The 16,256-nt window shown below is 42.4% G+C and overlaps 1 protein-coding gene across 1 annotated transcript; it reads left to right on the top strand.

Annotated features, from left to right (window-relative positions):
- The first annotated feature begins 1,464 nt into the window (after nucleotides 1-1,464).
- On the top strand, nucleotides 1,465-14,959 carry FCER1A (Fc epsilon receptor Ia). Its single transcript, XM_061590318.1, has 7 exons — nucleotides 1,465-1,489; nucleotides 1,594-1,632; nucleotides 4,875-5,168; nucleotides 7,268-7,588; nucleotides 10,655-10,762; nucleotides 14,333-14,408; nucleotides 14,929-14,959. The coding sequence occupies exons 1-7, from the start codon at nucleotides 1,465-1,467 to the stop codon at nucleotides 14,957-14,959; spliced, it is 894 nt and encodes a 297-aa protein (XP_061446302.1).
- Nucleotides 14,960-16,256: the final 1,297 nt, after the last annotated feature.

Below are 16,256 nucleotides of genomic sequence, written 5' to 3'. Positions count from 1 at the left end.
CACCCCCTCATCAACTGGCTTTCCTAACTGACAGTTAACTGCCTGCTCTTCATCACCAATCAGAACCGCCAGCCAATCAGAACCACCAGCCAATCAGAGTCCATTGTTTCCCTGACCAATCAAAGTTCATTTATCTGATCCAGGCCTTGCCTATAAATACCGAAAGCGATCCTTCCTCTCTCTCCTCCTTGACCTGTCATCAAGGCCTGCATCATAACGACAGCACCTTGGACTTTGACAGTAACTCTGATATCCATAGAGGTCACAGAGATCCCTTTCAAAGCACAAAATGTAAACATACCTGTAGGATTTCTCCACACCATGCTAATAAACTGATTATTTTAACAGTAGCTGTGAAGCCTGAAATCAGTAGTCGAGATGACAAATGGGCCATGTGGTTGAATTTGTGGAAGTGGAAAGATGAAGTATGGAAGACTCTGGTTTGGGGTGTGGGGTGGGTGTAACTGGGAGCCTCCTCTGGTTTCTCCCACTGCTATGAAAAAGCATTTCCTGCCATGCCCCAATGGAAAGCTGATCTTTTCCACATTAGCTGGCTGCAATTGCTGTGTGTTCTTTCTCGCCTCCAAGCCCACGTAGCTGCTCTTGGGTTTTCTGAATAGGTTTTAGTGGCGACTTGAGAGGAGAGGAGAAGCCACACAAGGCTGGATGTGGTTAGCTGCTCCTGACAACTTTAATCGGGTACCTAGAGGTCAGGTCACCAAGGCCCTTGAGCTGTTGTGTGTTTGGGTGGTGGTGGCGGCAGCGCTGTGCGTGTAGTATGTGTTTATGCCTGTGTGTGCTTTTATGTTGCCTTTTTCTTTCAGTGATACTGTTTTTATGAATTTGGCAGTCGAGACAACAAATGGGCCGTGCGGTTGAATCTGTGGACATTTGAGAGCTGATGTGCAGTAGCCCTTGGCTTGGGGTGTGGAGTGGGTGTTGGAGCCAATGGTGACAGCCTTCTCTGGTTTCTTCCACCACTATGAAAAAGCATTTCCTGCCAAGCCGCAGAGTCTGATGCACAATGGAAAGCTGACCTTTTCACATTAGCTACCTGCACAACAGAAAATCGATCTTTTCAAGTTGGCTGTCTGCAGTTGCTTGGTGTTCTTCCACTTTCTCACCTTTAGGCCCACATTGTTGCTTTTTTGGTTTTCGGAAGAAGCTTTAGCGGTGAGAGAGGAGAGGAGAAGCCATAGGAGGCCTGGATGTGGTTAGCTGCTCTTGACAGCTTTAACTAACACCTGCAGGGCTTGTATCACGAAGGCCCTTGTGCTGTGCTCTGTGCTTAGGTGGGGGCAGTGTGTGTGTAGGTGTGTGCACATGCTTCCTGCCTTGATCTTTTGAGTTGGGAGAGATCATAGAACTGGAGATGGCTAGATTGTCACCTCTCTTGGGACAGAAAATAAGACGGTGGTGGGCTGAGGAACCAGCTGTGTGGCCTTCAAGGGATACTGGCCAAGCATGGAGTTTGTGGCTTTGGTGACAGGTGCGTGACCTCTCCCTTCTCTCAGATGGGAAACAACCTATCCATATATCTCCCCCTTCACAGCTTCTCACTCTTTTTCTCATCTCTTCCCCCCCCCCCTGCAGTTTGTCTTCTGATCCTCCACTGGCGAATGGCCTATGCAGGTAAAGCTCACTTCTGTTCATGCGAAATAGTATTTATTGCAGCCAGTCTTCAATGGGTGGTGCAGCTGAGAGAGTCACTTTTTAGCACAGATGCTGTGCATTTAACAACTCTGCCACAGGCAGAAATCCATCACATGAGGTTTTGCAGATCATTCCCTTTTCAATGTCTCTTTGTTATTCGGTTACTAAGGCAGAGAGGAGAACTTCACCAGGGTTTGGGGTTGGCAAGAAATTCAATTCAGATTGCATTTAAAACCAAATTTATCAATATGAGATCTGAAACACAGCTCTATCTCTCATTTAAATCCTCACCAGAGTTGGCTGTGGATACCTTGTCCAATTGCCTGGAGTCCGTAAGTGGATGGATGGGAGAGAACAGGCTGAAACTAAACCCCGACAAGACCGAGGTGTTACTGGTGGGGGATAAGAGAAGGTTGGGAAATTTTGACCTGGTACTTAATGGGGTGAAATTACCCCTAAAAGACCAGGTCCGCAGCCTAGGGGTCATCTTGGACTCCCAGCTGTCTATGGAGGCTCAGGTTTCTGCAGTGAGCCGGGCAGCTTGGTACCAACTTCATCTGGTACGTAGGCTGCGTCCCTACCTTCCTTTACACCTGCTCCCACGAGTGATACATGCCCCGGTCTCCTCTCGATTAGACTATTGTAATGCGCTCTACGTGGGGTTACCCCTGAAGACGGTCCGGAAATTACAACTGGTACAGAATGCGGCGGCACGCTTAATAAAGCAGAGCCGTCGCCGAGATCATGTTACCCCAGTATTGATGGAGTTACACTGGTTGCCAGTTGTGTACCGGACCCAATTCAAGGTGTTGGTATTAACCTTTAAAACCCTATACGGTTCCGGCCCAGTCTATCTGAAGGAATGCCTCCAGTATCACCAAATATGCCGCCAAACAAGATCAGCCTCACAAGACCTTCTCTCGGTCCCACCGGTGAAAACAGCTAGACTGGTGCGGACCAGAGAGAGGGCCTTTTCGATCGTGGCCCCCACCCTCTGGAACTTGCTTCCTTTCGACCTTCGTCACGCCTCCTCCCTGATGGCTTTTTGCCAAGCTTTAAAGACCTGGCTGTTCAGGCAGGCCTATGGGATTTCTGGGGTGGGTTAGGTCTTTGTATTGTAACTGAAGAATGGTTAAATGAATTGCTGTTGATATTGTAATTTTGCTGTATGTATATGTTTTTATATTGTATTTATATTGTGTACGTCGCCCAGAGTGTCCGCTTAGGTGGACAGATGGGTGACTAATTAAATAAAATTTTATTTTTTATTATTATTTATTAGCCATCCTTTGAAATTCAAAGTTATCCAAATTTTGCAATGCAGTTCTCTAACCAACCAATGTTTACAAAAATGCATATATATAAGAACATAAGAACATAAGAAGAGCCTGCTGGATCAGGCCAGTGGCCCATCTAGTCCAGCATCCTGTTCTCACAGTGGCCAACCAGGTGCCTGGGGGAAGCCCGCAAGCAGGACCCGAGTGCAAGAACACTCTCCCCTCCTGAGGCTTCCGGCAACTGGTTTTCAGAAGCATACTGCCTCTGACTAGGGTCGCACAGCACAGCCATCATGGCTAGTAGCCATTGATAGCCCTGTCCTCCATGAATTTGTCTATTCTTCTTTTAAAGCCATCCAAGCTGGTGGCCATTACTGCATCTTGTGGGAGCAAATTCCATAGTTTCACTATGCGCTGAGTAAAGAAGTACTTCCTTTTGTCTGTCCTGAATCTTCCAACATTCAGCTTCTTTGAATGTCCACGAGTTCTAGTATTATGAGAGAGGGAGAAGAACTTTTCTCTATCCACTTTCTCAATGCCATGCATAATTTTATACACTTCTATCATGTCTCCTCTGACCCGCCTTTTCTCTAAACTAAAAAGCCCCAAATGCTGCAACCTTTCCTCGTAAGGGAGTCGCTCCATCCCCTTGATCATTCTGGTTGCCCTCTTCTGAACCTTTTCCATATAAAGGAGAAATGTGTATGCAAATGCATATATTGGTAAAAATAACCTACAAAATGCATTATATTAGGATAACTTGCTTGCAAAAATGTGTACATTAGTCAAAACTGCATACAAAAATGTATTTCTCAGGAGAAATTCACACTAAAATGCTGGAGAGTTTTTTTTAAGTTCTCAAATTGCTGCAGAAATGTGGAGAACCGAAGTTAAGATTAGACAAATGAGGAACTGAGAAAACCGAAACTGACAGATCCTTCCATCTCTACTAGGGATAAGGCAACAATCTTGGTAGCAGTGGCAGATCCATTACATGATTTCAGTGGGTCTACTGTAGAGTGACTGAGCCTGGATAAAACCCATTAATTTAAATTAATGTAGAACAGACTAAAAGAAGTTACTGACATACAATTAAGGCAAATCCTATGTAACAACAACCACTCACACCCTTGAATCTTTGCAGGATATATGTAAAATGGAAGGAAAAAAATAATCCAGAAAATGATTGTGAAGGAAATAAATCCAAAATAAGTTTCAAATGACAGTTTTCAAATTGTCCTCAACAAGAACTCTTAGCCTGAGAATCTGGTAGGGCCAAACTGGGGTGCGTGGAGATGAAGTAAAAAAGAAAAGAAATTTTAGCTTTTTAAAATTAGAAAGTGTTTAATTTTTACACATAAAGGTCTTTATTAAAATGTAAGAATGGTAGTGGAATTTGATTTTAATGCATATGTTTGATAGAAATGGCACATTACAGAAATGACATGCAGTGGTGGGTGAACAAGTCAGTTACAGGCATGGCTTATTCTTTTTAAGAATTAGGATCAATAATTAGCATAAACATTCTGTTCCCTAGTTACATTGTAGCCATAAGAACATAAGAACATAAGAAGAGCCTGCTGGATCAGGCCAGTGGCCCATCTAGTCCAGCATCCTGTTCTCACAGTGGCCAACCAGGTGCCTGTGGGAAGCCCGCAAGCAGGACCCGAGTGCAAGAACACTCTCCCCTCCTTACATATTAGGGTTCGGTGAATCTCTGTTTCATTTTCTCTTAGTTTCTCATTTGTCCAACCTTAAATTTGGTTGTCCACATCACTTTGTGATTTTTTTTTAAAAAAAGTCCTCATGGACATAAGCAGCATTTTAATGCAAATTTCTCCTAATATGCATTTTTATGCAAATCCTCCTATATACACATTTTTGCAAATCAGTTTTCCCTAATGCAACCTGACTGTCTCTCTGCTCTCCCTCTTTGCTTCTCAGACCCTTCTGCTCCGCTCTTCTCTGTGTCCCCAAAACAAGACATCTACACAACCGGGGACTTGATAAGCCTCACGTGCTTGGCTCCTGACAAACGTAACATGTCCAGGATCATCTTTCTCAGTAACAAATGGGTACTGTATTTCCACAATCCCACACCTGCTGTAGACACTTTCATGCATTCCCTGCACCTATCTGCACAAGACAGCGGAGACTATTCCTGCATGTACTATGTCCTGGAATCTGGACGGGAGATCCCATCCCAGAGAAGCAGCTCCATCTTTATTTCCGTGATGGGTGAGGCCTCCTTTTTCGGTGTATGTCTCTTGGAACGGCAAATGGGAGGCTGAGTAGAGCTTGGGTGATTTTGCCTAGAGAATGAACAGAGGAGAGAATACGCTAAAAGAATCCAAATACATACTGAAAAACAAGTTTTTGTTTTAAATCTTTTCAGATAAGAATTCTTTTCACACTCTTTCTCTTTTTTAATATGGTTTATTTCTGTAGCACCATCAATGTACGTGACACCTTTCAGACTAACATCAGAAATAAAGATGGGACCCAGCCCATCTATTATTTTGATGGTGAGAGAAATAACAAAGGGAGATTTGGTGGGGGGCAGAAAGGGGAAAAGAATTGAAAGTTGATTCAGGGATGTTTTGGAGTCCCCTCCCCCCAGGTACAAGAATACAGCAGTTCACAACCCATGAGAGAGAACTCTTCCCATTTCCTTCTTCCTCAATGTGACATTCTCAGTCTTTCTGTTCTAAGATTTCTTCTCCACATTGACACAGGAATGGGGCTTGCCTACAATATCCTGGAAGGTTTCATGTTGGTCCCTCCTTATTCCCCAGCTCCTCCATATCTCAGCGTCCATCTCACCAGGCAAGAATTATTTGTACTGGTCCTAAATCCACAGACCTCCCCCAACACCCCTCAATTTGGTATAGTCTGAAGGTACATGAGGCCACCACCTTGCTGAAGCTAAGCAGGTCTGGGTCTGGTCAATGGGAGACTGCCTGGGAACCACAAGTGTGCTACCTTGGAATTCTTGATAAAGGTGGGGTATAAATGTAATAAAATCATTAAATAAAAACACAGAAAATATTGAACAGGCCCTACTCATCTATGTCAGCCTCTGCCTCAATCATCTGATTGGCCTGAAGATTTATTACTCCTATTTAAATATTTTGTGCAACAAGGTTTATTAAGGTCCACGTTAAAGTTTAGCCTGGAGGCGGCTAGGGATAGAAAGATCCGTCAGTTTCGATTCTCTCCATTTGTCATTTTTCCAATTTTAAATTCAGATTTTCTCCACATTTTTGCAGCAATCTGCGGTTTATTATTTAAAAAAAATTCTCATAATTCTTCAGAATTTTAGTACGCATTTCTCCTAATGAACACATCTTTGTTTATAGTTTTGACTAATGAACATTTCCAAGCAATTTCTCCCAATATAATGCATTTTGCATGTTATTTTCACTAAGATTTATTTATTTATTTATTATTTATATATTAAATAAATAAATAATTTTTCACTAAGATATTTACTTTTGTGCACACTTTCCTCAGTATATACATTTTAAAAAATTGTTGGGGAAATGCATTGCAAAATTCAGATAAGTGTGAATTTTAAAGGATGGCTTTCATAGTGTTCTCATATTTTTTCGGAAAGTGCAAATTTCATCAATTCGGCTTTAAATGTAAACTGAATCAAATTTCTCCCCGATCCCTAGAGGCAACAATATGAGGAGTTATGTGTTGAAATTCTAACTTTTACTCTCTTGGCATCTGTGCGCACATGCACCCCCTTGCTGCTGCACGTTTACAAAGGCCTAATTAACTCTTCCATTCCTTTGCCACCTTGTTCTTAATTGTGAGGTTTTCCCCATCCAGAGTTTTGGGGAGAAGCAAGAGGGACAGGCAATCCTTGCTCAAAATCCAGATGTGTAAATGAGACGTCCCAAGCATCCTATTTCACCCCAAAATGGGCATTCAACCTATAGTAACTCTCCATTCTTACAAAGATAATATCCATTGCCGACCCACAATTCTTTAGGGAGCCATCTCACTGACACGTGGCTTCCTCTGAAAAGACCAGAGAGCCACAGACTTTCAACCACTTGTTCAGAGTCTGTGAGCGTGTTCATAGAAGCATAGGAAGGTGCCTTGTGCTGAGTAAGACAATGGGGGTCTATCTCACTCAGTATTGTCTGCACTGACTGGCAGTGATTCTTTAGGGTTTCAGACAGGGGACTTCCTAGCTCTACCTGGAGATGCCGGGGACTGAATCTGGGACCTTCTTCATGCAAAGCAGGTGCTCTACAACTGACCTATTGCCCTTTCACATGTCATCATCACTGCTAACCCCCTCATTCTTCCCAATAACCCTCCAGATCCTCCTCCTCCTCCAGTGCTGAAAATAGATCCTCCATCCAGAGTAGTGAATGAAGGTGACCCCTTGCTTCTCACTTGCTCAGCCAAAGAGAACCACATCAAGAAAAGCTTCCATTTCTATAGGGATGGTGTCGAGATGGTCCCCAGCAATGATGGGTCTCTGCAGGTCTCCAGAGAACCTGGGGATACCTCCCCAAATGCTTCTGTAAGCATCTGGCAGGCCAGCCTCAACCACAGTGGGGAATTTGCTTGCAGGTACAAGGAAAAAATGAGCAGCGATTGGAGAGTCTCTCCGTGGAGTCAGAAGGTGTGCATCACAGGTGAGCCATTTTGAAGTGGTGGCAATACCGGGGTCTGTTTTTGCACGGGAATCACCCCTTTGTGACTGAAGTGTGATATCTAAGCAGATAGGTCAGAGCAGCCTTCCCCCCCCTGGTGCCCTCCAGACACAGTTCCAGGGCTGATGGGAGTTGTAGTCCAAAACATCTGGTGAGCAGCAGGCTGAGGAAGGAGAGTTGCAAAAACCTCTGGTTTCACTTCAGGTACTTTAAACAGCACGTCCTTTTCCTTTGAATGTCTTACCTGCTTTGGTCAGCTCTAGAGCCAAGAAGAATTGGGGGGGGGCACTTTTTGCCATTTGTAAATGGGAGAGGGAAATGCCCTGAAATTGGTGGCATTGGAGATTTCATCAAAATTTATTGGGGAGAGAGTTTAGCTAAGTTTTATGAGCTGGCTTTTTAAAAAAAAACTTTGAAAAAAGCTTCTTGGTTACCCAGAACTACCAGTCATCTCCACAGCTCCCTGACCTGAGTCTGTCTCCTGCTGTGGGCAAGAAACAGTGCCTGGGTCTGGAGGCTAGAGACTGGAGCGCATTGTGGTAGCTGTAGTCAGCTGTAAGACTTTTTTCAAAGTTTGAAAAAGAAAACTGCTCAGTCGCCTTGCATAACTACTAAAGTCAGCTAAATCTTCTCCCTCAAGAATTTTACTGAAATTCACTTGCCTTCTAAAGCAGCTGGAAATCCTCTCTACTTTTGCAGAGGACAAATGGTCCAATTCAACAGCAGCCGATGGGTGGGGGGGATTTTTGGTGCACCTTTATTCACCTAAGAACAACTTCTAGCTGTGGCTTTGTAGGTCACACAGGTTGGAAATGAAAGGAGACTAAGGGGACAAGAGAGTCATTCTTTAGATGAAGGGCGGGGACTCTTTGGCCCTCCAGATCTAGCTGGACTATGGCTGTGCTGGCTGGGGCTGATGGGAGTTGTAATTCAGCAACATCTAGAGGATTTAATTCCCCCAGAACTGTTTCAGAGACGTTTGGCAATGGGTATTTTCCAGAAACCCATGATGTTACCAGCACACAGAAGCTATCACACAGTTTTCCCTCTGTAAATCCATACTAACTTACTCTGCTGATAATAGGAAAAGTGGAGAAAAAAAATCTCAGTTCTGTTTCTCCAGTGGCTGCTCTCCATTCTGCTGGCCTTTTTTTATGTTACTGCAAATGGTGCCTTTATTTTCTTCCCCACCAACTTGTGTGCAAAAAGCATAACACTGCTCAAAGAAATATTTGTATTTCAGCTGTATCTTACCAACCATAGGCATGAAAACACATTCGCACTTCTGGGTGTTTTTTAAAGGAACCTACTGCAGCTGGTAGAACAGACTGAGGATGCTCAGTCACCTAGCAACCAGAAGGAGTGGAAAATGTATAATTAGAGGGCAGGGCCACAGGGAAACAGCTAGACTAATCCTTCCCAGAGGAACGCCTCCTTGTGTGACTGGGAAAAACTTATTGGCAGCTAACATTGAGCAGGAACTGCAGATGGTACAAATCTACAATGAAGGTAAATGCAATGTATTTGCTACGAAGAAATGCTCCCATGTAGATGAGCCCTATATATGTGCTTGCTATTGACTAATTAGTTTAACTCAGCCGATACGGGTTATCCAAGAATCCTGGAAAGTGTAGTTTATCCCTGAGAGCTACAATTTCTACCACTCTTAACAAACTAGTTCCCAGGATTGTTTGGGGTGGTGGTAAATGTGTTTGAAATGTGTAGCATGTGCAATTGCTGCTTCTTTAACAATAATTCTGAAGGGTTGTTTTTCCCACTATTCAAACCAAGTCACTCTTGCCTGGTTAACGCATCAGCTAGGCCAGGGATAGCCAACGTGCACCCTGATGATGCTGTTGGACTATAACTCAGCAGTCCCAGCCAGCATGGCCAATGGTCAGGGATTATGGGAGTTCTAGTCCAGCTACATCTGGAGGGCACCATGTTGGCTATCCCTGAACTAGGCACTGAGGATGATGCTTGTTCTCTACCTCTTGCCTCTGGAGTCTCAGGCTTCTATTAGGACTTCTGCTGTAGTCTTCTCCAAGGTCCAGCAACTGGATGCCTCAGGCATTCAGGAACCCTATGGACCCTTCATTCTAGAGCTCTCTTGAGGGCAGCCTCTTAGGACACATATTTTCTCTACAGTCCTCCACAGCTCCAGCCAGCAATTTCAGCTCTTGGCCTCTCTCAGGCCTCCCAAGCCTCAAAGGTCCTTTGCTTGGCTCCAGGTTCTTCTTCCCATTGACTCTGCTGTCCTCTTCTTCACACATTCTCAGGCAGACATAGACTCACTTCTCTGTGGCCTGAGACCTGCCTTTTATGCTCAGAAGGTTGTCCCTCCAGCCAATCATTTTAAATTTGGAGAGGATTCTCTCCCTGCCCCCGCTCCCGGTCAGGCCATAACTGTGGTCCAATTGGATGACTCAGAACATCCACTGTCTTTAACCAATCCGAACTCACCAAATTTCAAGTATAAACACAGAAAGCTCCCTCAGAACTGTTTTTGTTTTGACACCAAGCAAAGTGGCAGTTAACTGAACGTACCAGCCACCTGCAGTCTCCCCTGTGATTCTTGCCACAACTCTCTAAAGCAGCCTTTCCCAACCAATGTGCCTCCAGATGTTGTTGGACTACAACTCCTATCATCCTGACCATTGGCAATGCTAGCTGAGGCTGATGGGAGTTGTGGTCCAACAACATCTGGAGCAGAGCTTGGAAAAGTTACTTGTTTGAACTACAACTCCCATCAGCCCAATCCAGTGGCCATGCTAGCTGGGGCTGATGGGAGTTGTAGTTCAAAAAAGTAACTTTTCCAAGCTCTGATCTGGAGGCACACAGGTTAGGAAAGGCTGCTCTAAAGGAAATCAAGACACTAATCCTTTAAATCCAACAGGGTGAATTCCCTTACACATTCCCTTAAACCCCAATTTTACCTCAGAAAGTTATTCTTCCACAAGCTTCATGAACAGGAATAGTTAAAACACACCTGCTTTAAAAAATAAATCAAAGACTCCCATGATTTGCCCCTTCTTTTCTTTTTTGCAGTTTGGGCATCAAATTCCTCTGCACCACCACTGCTCTATGCATGCATGGCAATTCCACTGATGATCCTGATGGCTCCACTTGCTTTTTATTGTGGGAGAAAGACGAGTGGTAGGTCATGATGGGGTCTGTGGGCATCTCATTTAATTCTTAAGTGGGTAGGAGGCTGCTTAAGATCTTTAGGGGATGCCATTCTCTGAGTCATGAGAGTGGTGGAAGCAGTGTCAGCTAGGATATAGGAGAGCGCTTTTTCCATGACTGTGCCCACACAGTGGAACTCTCTGCCACAGGAGGTTCATTTTCAGACCCAGCTGTACTGTAAGGCAAAATAAGGCAGGTAGTTTGGGGTGTCGTGAAAGTTCTGCAGATATTTAATACAGATCATGAACTGGTTGTATCAAAAATCAGAGAAAGAAGAACAAAGCAATCATAATGCCAAAATACAATTTAAATAACATCCCAGAAGAATATAATGATCAAAAAAGGAACAGATTTGAGGCTTTAAAATTAGTTGACAAAGAACCAGAAGAAGTATGGAGTGAAGTCAGAGACATTATCAGGGAAGAAAGCAAAAAGACAATACCTCTATTGGTTTAAAAATAATGTTAAAAAGAGAGAAAGGCCTCAATGGATGATTGACAAAACTCTTAAAATGGTTAAAGAGAGAAGGAAAGCAAAAGCAAAAGGAGATAGAAACACAGTCAGAACCTTAAATGCAACAATACAGCAACTAGTACGTAGGGACAAAGAGAACTATTACAATAGTTACTGTATAGAAATAGAAGAGGACAACAAGGGAAGAACAAGAGCCCTATTCCAAAATATTAGAGAAATTAATGGGAAATTTAAACCAATAGTAGGGATGTTGAATAATCAACAGGGGAACACACTGACTGACCAAGATGAAATAAAAGGAAGATGGAAGCAATACACTGAAGAACCCTATAAAAGAGATGCCAGAATGAGATTCATTCATGGAGGAACCATATGATGAACCAGAAATTTTAGAATGCGAGGTGAAAGCTGCTCTTAAAATACTTGGAAGAAACAAATCACCAGGAACAGATGGCATACTAATAGAGTTGCTACAAGCTACTGAGACTGAATCTGTCCAAATTTTGACAAAAATTTGTCATGAAATATGGAAAACTAAACAATGGCCCACAGACTGGAAGCGTTCAATATACATCCCAATTCCAAAGAAAGGTGATCCCAGGGAATGCAGTAATTATCAAACTATTGCCTTAATATCCCATGCAAGTAAAGTAATGCTCACAATTCTACAACAAAGGCTGTTACCATATATGGAGCGAGAAATGCCATATGTCCAAGCTGGATTTAGAAAGGGAAGAGGCACCAGAGATCATATCACAAATATACATTGGAATGGAACGGAGCAAGGAATTTCAGAAGAAAATCACCCTGTGCTTTATAGATTAAAACAAAGCCTTTGACTGTGTAGATCATGAAAAACTATAGAATGCTTTAAAAGAAATGGGCGTGCCACAGCATCTGATTGTCCTGATGCACAACCTATACTCTGCAGAAGAGGCTACTCTAAGGACAGAATATGGAGAAACCGCTTGGTTCCCAGTCGGAAAGGGTGTGAGACAGGGGTGTATTTTATCACCCTATTTGTTTAATCTATACACAGAATATATCATACGGAAAGCGGGATTGGACCAAGAATGAGGAAGTGTGAATTGGAGGGGAAAATATCAATAATGTAAGATATGCAGATGATACCATACTACTAGAAGAAACCAGTAACGATTTAAAGTTCACAATGAGGACACTGAACTTGTCAAGGATTATCAATACCTTGGCACAGTCATTAACCAAAATGGAGACAATAGTCAAGAAATCAGAAGAAGTCTTGGACTGGGGAGGGCAGCTAGCAGAGAACTAGAAAAGGAAAAGATGTATCACTGAACACTAAAGTCAGGATCATTCAGACCATGGTATTCCTGATCTCTATGTATGGATGTGAAAGCTGGACAGTGAAAAAGGCGGATAAGAGAAAAATCAACTCATTTGAAATGTGGTGCTGGAGGAGAGCTTTGCGCATACCATGGACTGCAAAAAAGACAAATAATTGGGTGTCAGAACAAATTAAACCAGAACTATCACTAGAAGCTAAAAATGATGAAACTGAGGTTATACTTTGGACACATCATGAGAAGACATGATTCACTAGAAACAACAATAATGCTGGGAAAAACAGAAGGGAGTAGAAAAAGAGGAAGGCCAAACAAGAGATGGATTCCACAAAGGAAGCCACAGAGCTGAACTTACAAGATCTGAACAGGGTGGTTCATGACAGATGCTGTTGGAGGTCGCTGATTCATAGGATCGCCATAAGTCGTAGTCGACATGAAGACACATAACAACAACAACGAATTGTGAAGATTATGCATGGAAAGAGTTACTGTGAAACAGTTTTCTTCTTGGTATACATTTTTCCAAGGAGATAGTGAGGTTTTCTAATGATGTGGCATGTTCAATATTTTTCATAGAGTAAGGTAAGAGTAGGGCAAGAGTGGAAGTAAGTCACAGCAAAATATATGTAAAACCTCTGATACACTCAAGGGATATCCCTTTAATGGTGACTAAGTAAAGATTTCCAGATTAAGACAGATGCTCAGACAATGTATCATACAGGTGAGGTTTTCTAGTGTAGATACAGAGAACCCCCCTTTTTATAGATATTTGGAAGTGTAAAATGTTATATACTTACTTTCTATTTTATCTATAGGTTATAGTAACTACAACTAGGACCTAACCCATTATTATGCAACACAAATTTTTGTATTAAGAATTTATTGTGAAGTTGTTGTGTTAAGTTGTGCACAAGAGATTGTGGATGTCATGTAAACCTTCCATTGTCACATATGATGACATATATGTGATGAATATATTTGTTTTAATTATGTTTTATGGTGATAACTATAAAATAATACAAATTTATATATTTCTACTTCTTGAGTTAGTATACTACTTTGCCCAATTTTTATTTCAACTAGGAATGGAAATCAGTCAAGCAAATATGAACACAATTCATTTACATCATTGCTGTTTTTAAGTCCACAAACGATACGCAATTAAAAACTTCTTTTACATGGTTTTAGCATTTCCTTTACATTGCAATAAATGTAAGTTACATAACTTAATGTAAATAGTTGCATAACTTATGTTAAATAGCAGACAGTGAGACTAATAATGTAGCATTTGGCAGAAACTAAACTTCAGCAGAAAGGAAGCAGTGCAGATTGTGATGAATAACAGGTCAGAATGGAAATCACTGCCTTCTTACCTCCCCCAAAGACATGCATAGGATTTCACTGCTAACTTGTTGTTTTATACCACCGGAGAGAATTGTGGGACTTTCTGTCACGGTGACAACATAATTGTTTTTGGTCTGGTAGGGTTTTGGCCTGATGCTGAGCTGAGTTATTTTAGTGCCGCTTTAGTAGACTGATCTTTGTTAGATTTACCCCCACTCCCTCCTGCATGTGTCTATTTTAATATTTTGTGTTTTTTTTACTTTGGGAGGAAGCTCAGGATATAATAATAATAATAATTCCACTGAGCTGCATCCCTTCTGTATAACAAGAATGATGGCACAGGATACATTTTCACGCCTTCTCTTTTCTCTCTTCATTTCCACTTTGCAAACATTAGAATGCAAACAAGGAAACAAGGAGGAAGCAGACACGGAATACGTTGAAATGTTCAGCCCCAACTGGAAGCCTCACAGGTAAAAGCAGCTAGTGCTGGCTTCTACTCATGATTTCTTGTTTATTGTGGCTATGGACACTTAAAAAAAAATAGACAAATTGTGGATTTTTTCTTTACATGTTTAATTTATTCTTTGACTCTAGTTTTCTACGCTGCTCTGTATCTTGGGGTTGTAATGGAGGGGCCGTCGCTCAATGTTAGAACACCTACTTTTCTGGCAGAAAGCCCCAGGCTCAGCTTGGCCCATTAATTTAACTGATTTGACCACTGCAGCAGTTTCTTCCGCTACAGACTCTAATTTTACAGATACAAAACCACAGGTTTGGAGAGGACCCAAAGACATCAGCCAAACCAACTCCCCAATCCTGTAACAGCACAACAATAAAAACAGTTAAAACAAACCAGGAGACGGTGGAAATGCTTGCCTAGGCAGATGTGTCTTCAAGAGATGGCAGAATGCCAGTACAGATGGGGTCTTGTAACCAGAATGAAAAGCCTTCTAATCCTCTGTGGTTCAATGTCTCTCTCTATTTTTTTAGGTTGTGGACCCCAGCTCAGCCCCAGTCGTGATAGCCAATGGTCAGAGTTGATGGGAGTTGTAATGCAAAACGTCTGGAGTGGGGAAGGCTTCTTTTAACATCTCTCTCAATTTCCCTCTGCTTTTCTCAGGTCTCAGACATCGTGTCTTACTTTTCCACCTTCTGCCCTGCTTCAGCCCTCAATATCACGATCAATGATGGCTCATGGACCCAAGCAGATGGAGGAGGGGGAGGAACAGCTGTACAGTATTCCACACAAACACGAGAACACAGCAAAACAATAAAGGGACTGTGGAGAAGAAAGAGCCCTCAGAGAGGGTGTTCCACATTCCCAGCCCAACCCTGACACACATAACACGTTGCTTCTGGGCGACTGAAGAAGCTATTGGCATATTGAAGACAGACAAGTCTGTCAATTTCAGTTTCTGAATCTTAAAGGTGGTTTGTTCCGATTCCACATCAGTTTGCGAATTATAAAAAAAATCACAAAAATGTATGCATTTCCGTACATGTTACTTTTATCATAAACATTTTTGCCTCATGTATGCATTTTTGCAAGCCATTTCCCCTAACATTTTTGCATGTGGCTTTCACTAGTAACGGTTTTACTTGGTTCACTAGTTTGCATAACTGTATGGCTACATTATTGTAACCCACCAGCGGACCTTATGGGAGACCAATGCACACACTTTGGGGCACGCTTTCCCCTAATAGTCACATTTTTGTACCTATTGCTAAATTCACAGAAGTGTGCGTTATGAAGGATAACTGCATTTTGGTTGCACACTGGTTTGGGCTGTGCAAATTAGGTGGCTTTACATTAAACTGTGAACTGAAACGACCTTCTCCCTTATCTTTATCTAAGCACTTCCTGTTGAAATCCAAACCGCTTCTTTGGGATGAACGTGATTCAATGAATGTGATTTAAAACATTTATGCTGAATAAGTATTTTGACTGGAATTTACAACTAGGGAAAGGGGGTGGAAGGGGACAGAAACATTCTTAATGGGCTGGGCTCTGGGCCCTGGGGTCCTGCTGGGAGGAAGGGTGGGATACTAATTAATTAATTAATTAAATAATAATAAATAAGAGCTAGTGGTGGTGTTCTTGTTAGGGTGTTGGGCTAGGACCTGGGAGACCCAGGTTCAAATCCCCACTCAGCCATGAAGCTCACTGGATGACCCTGGGCCAGTCACTGCCTCTTAACCTAACCTACCTCACAGGGTTGTTGTGGGGATTAAATGAAAAGGGGTAGAACCATGTATGCCACCTTGAGCTCCTTGGAGAAAAGGTGTGACATAAATGAAATAAACAAACAATAATGCTT

The sequence above is a fragment of the Rhineura floridana genome, chromosome 11 (genome assembly GCF_030035675.1).
Source record: "Rhineura floridana isolate rRhiFlo1 chromosome 11, rRhiFlo1.hap2, whole genome shotgun sequence".
NCBI lineage: Eukaryota > Metazoa > Chordata > Lepidosauria > Squamata > Rhineuridae > Rhineura > Rhineura floridana.
The sequence above is the reverse complement of the archived record's forward strand: the minus strand, read 5'-3'. Positions and strand labels throughout refer to the sequence as shown.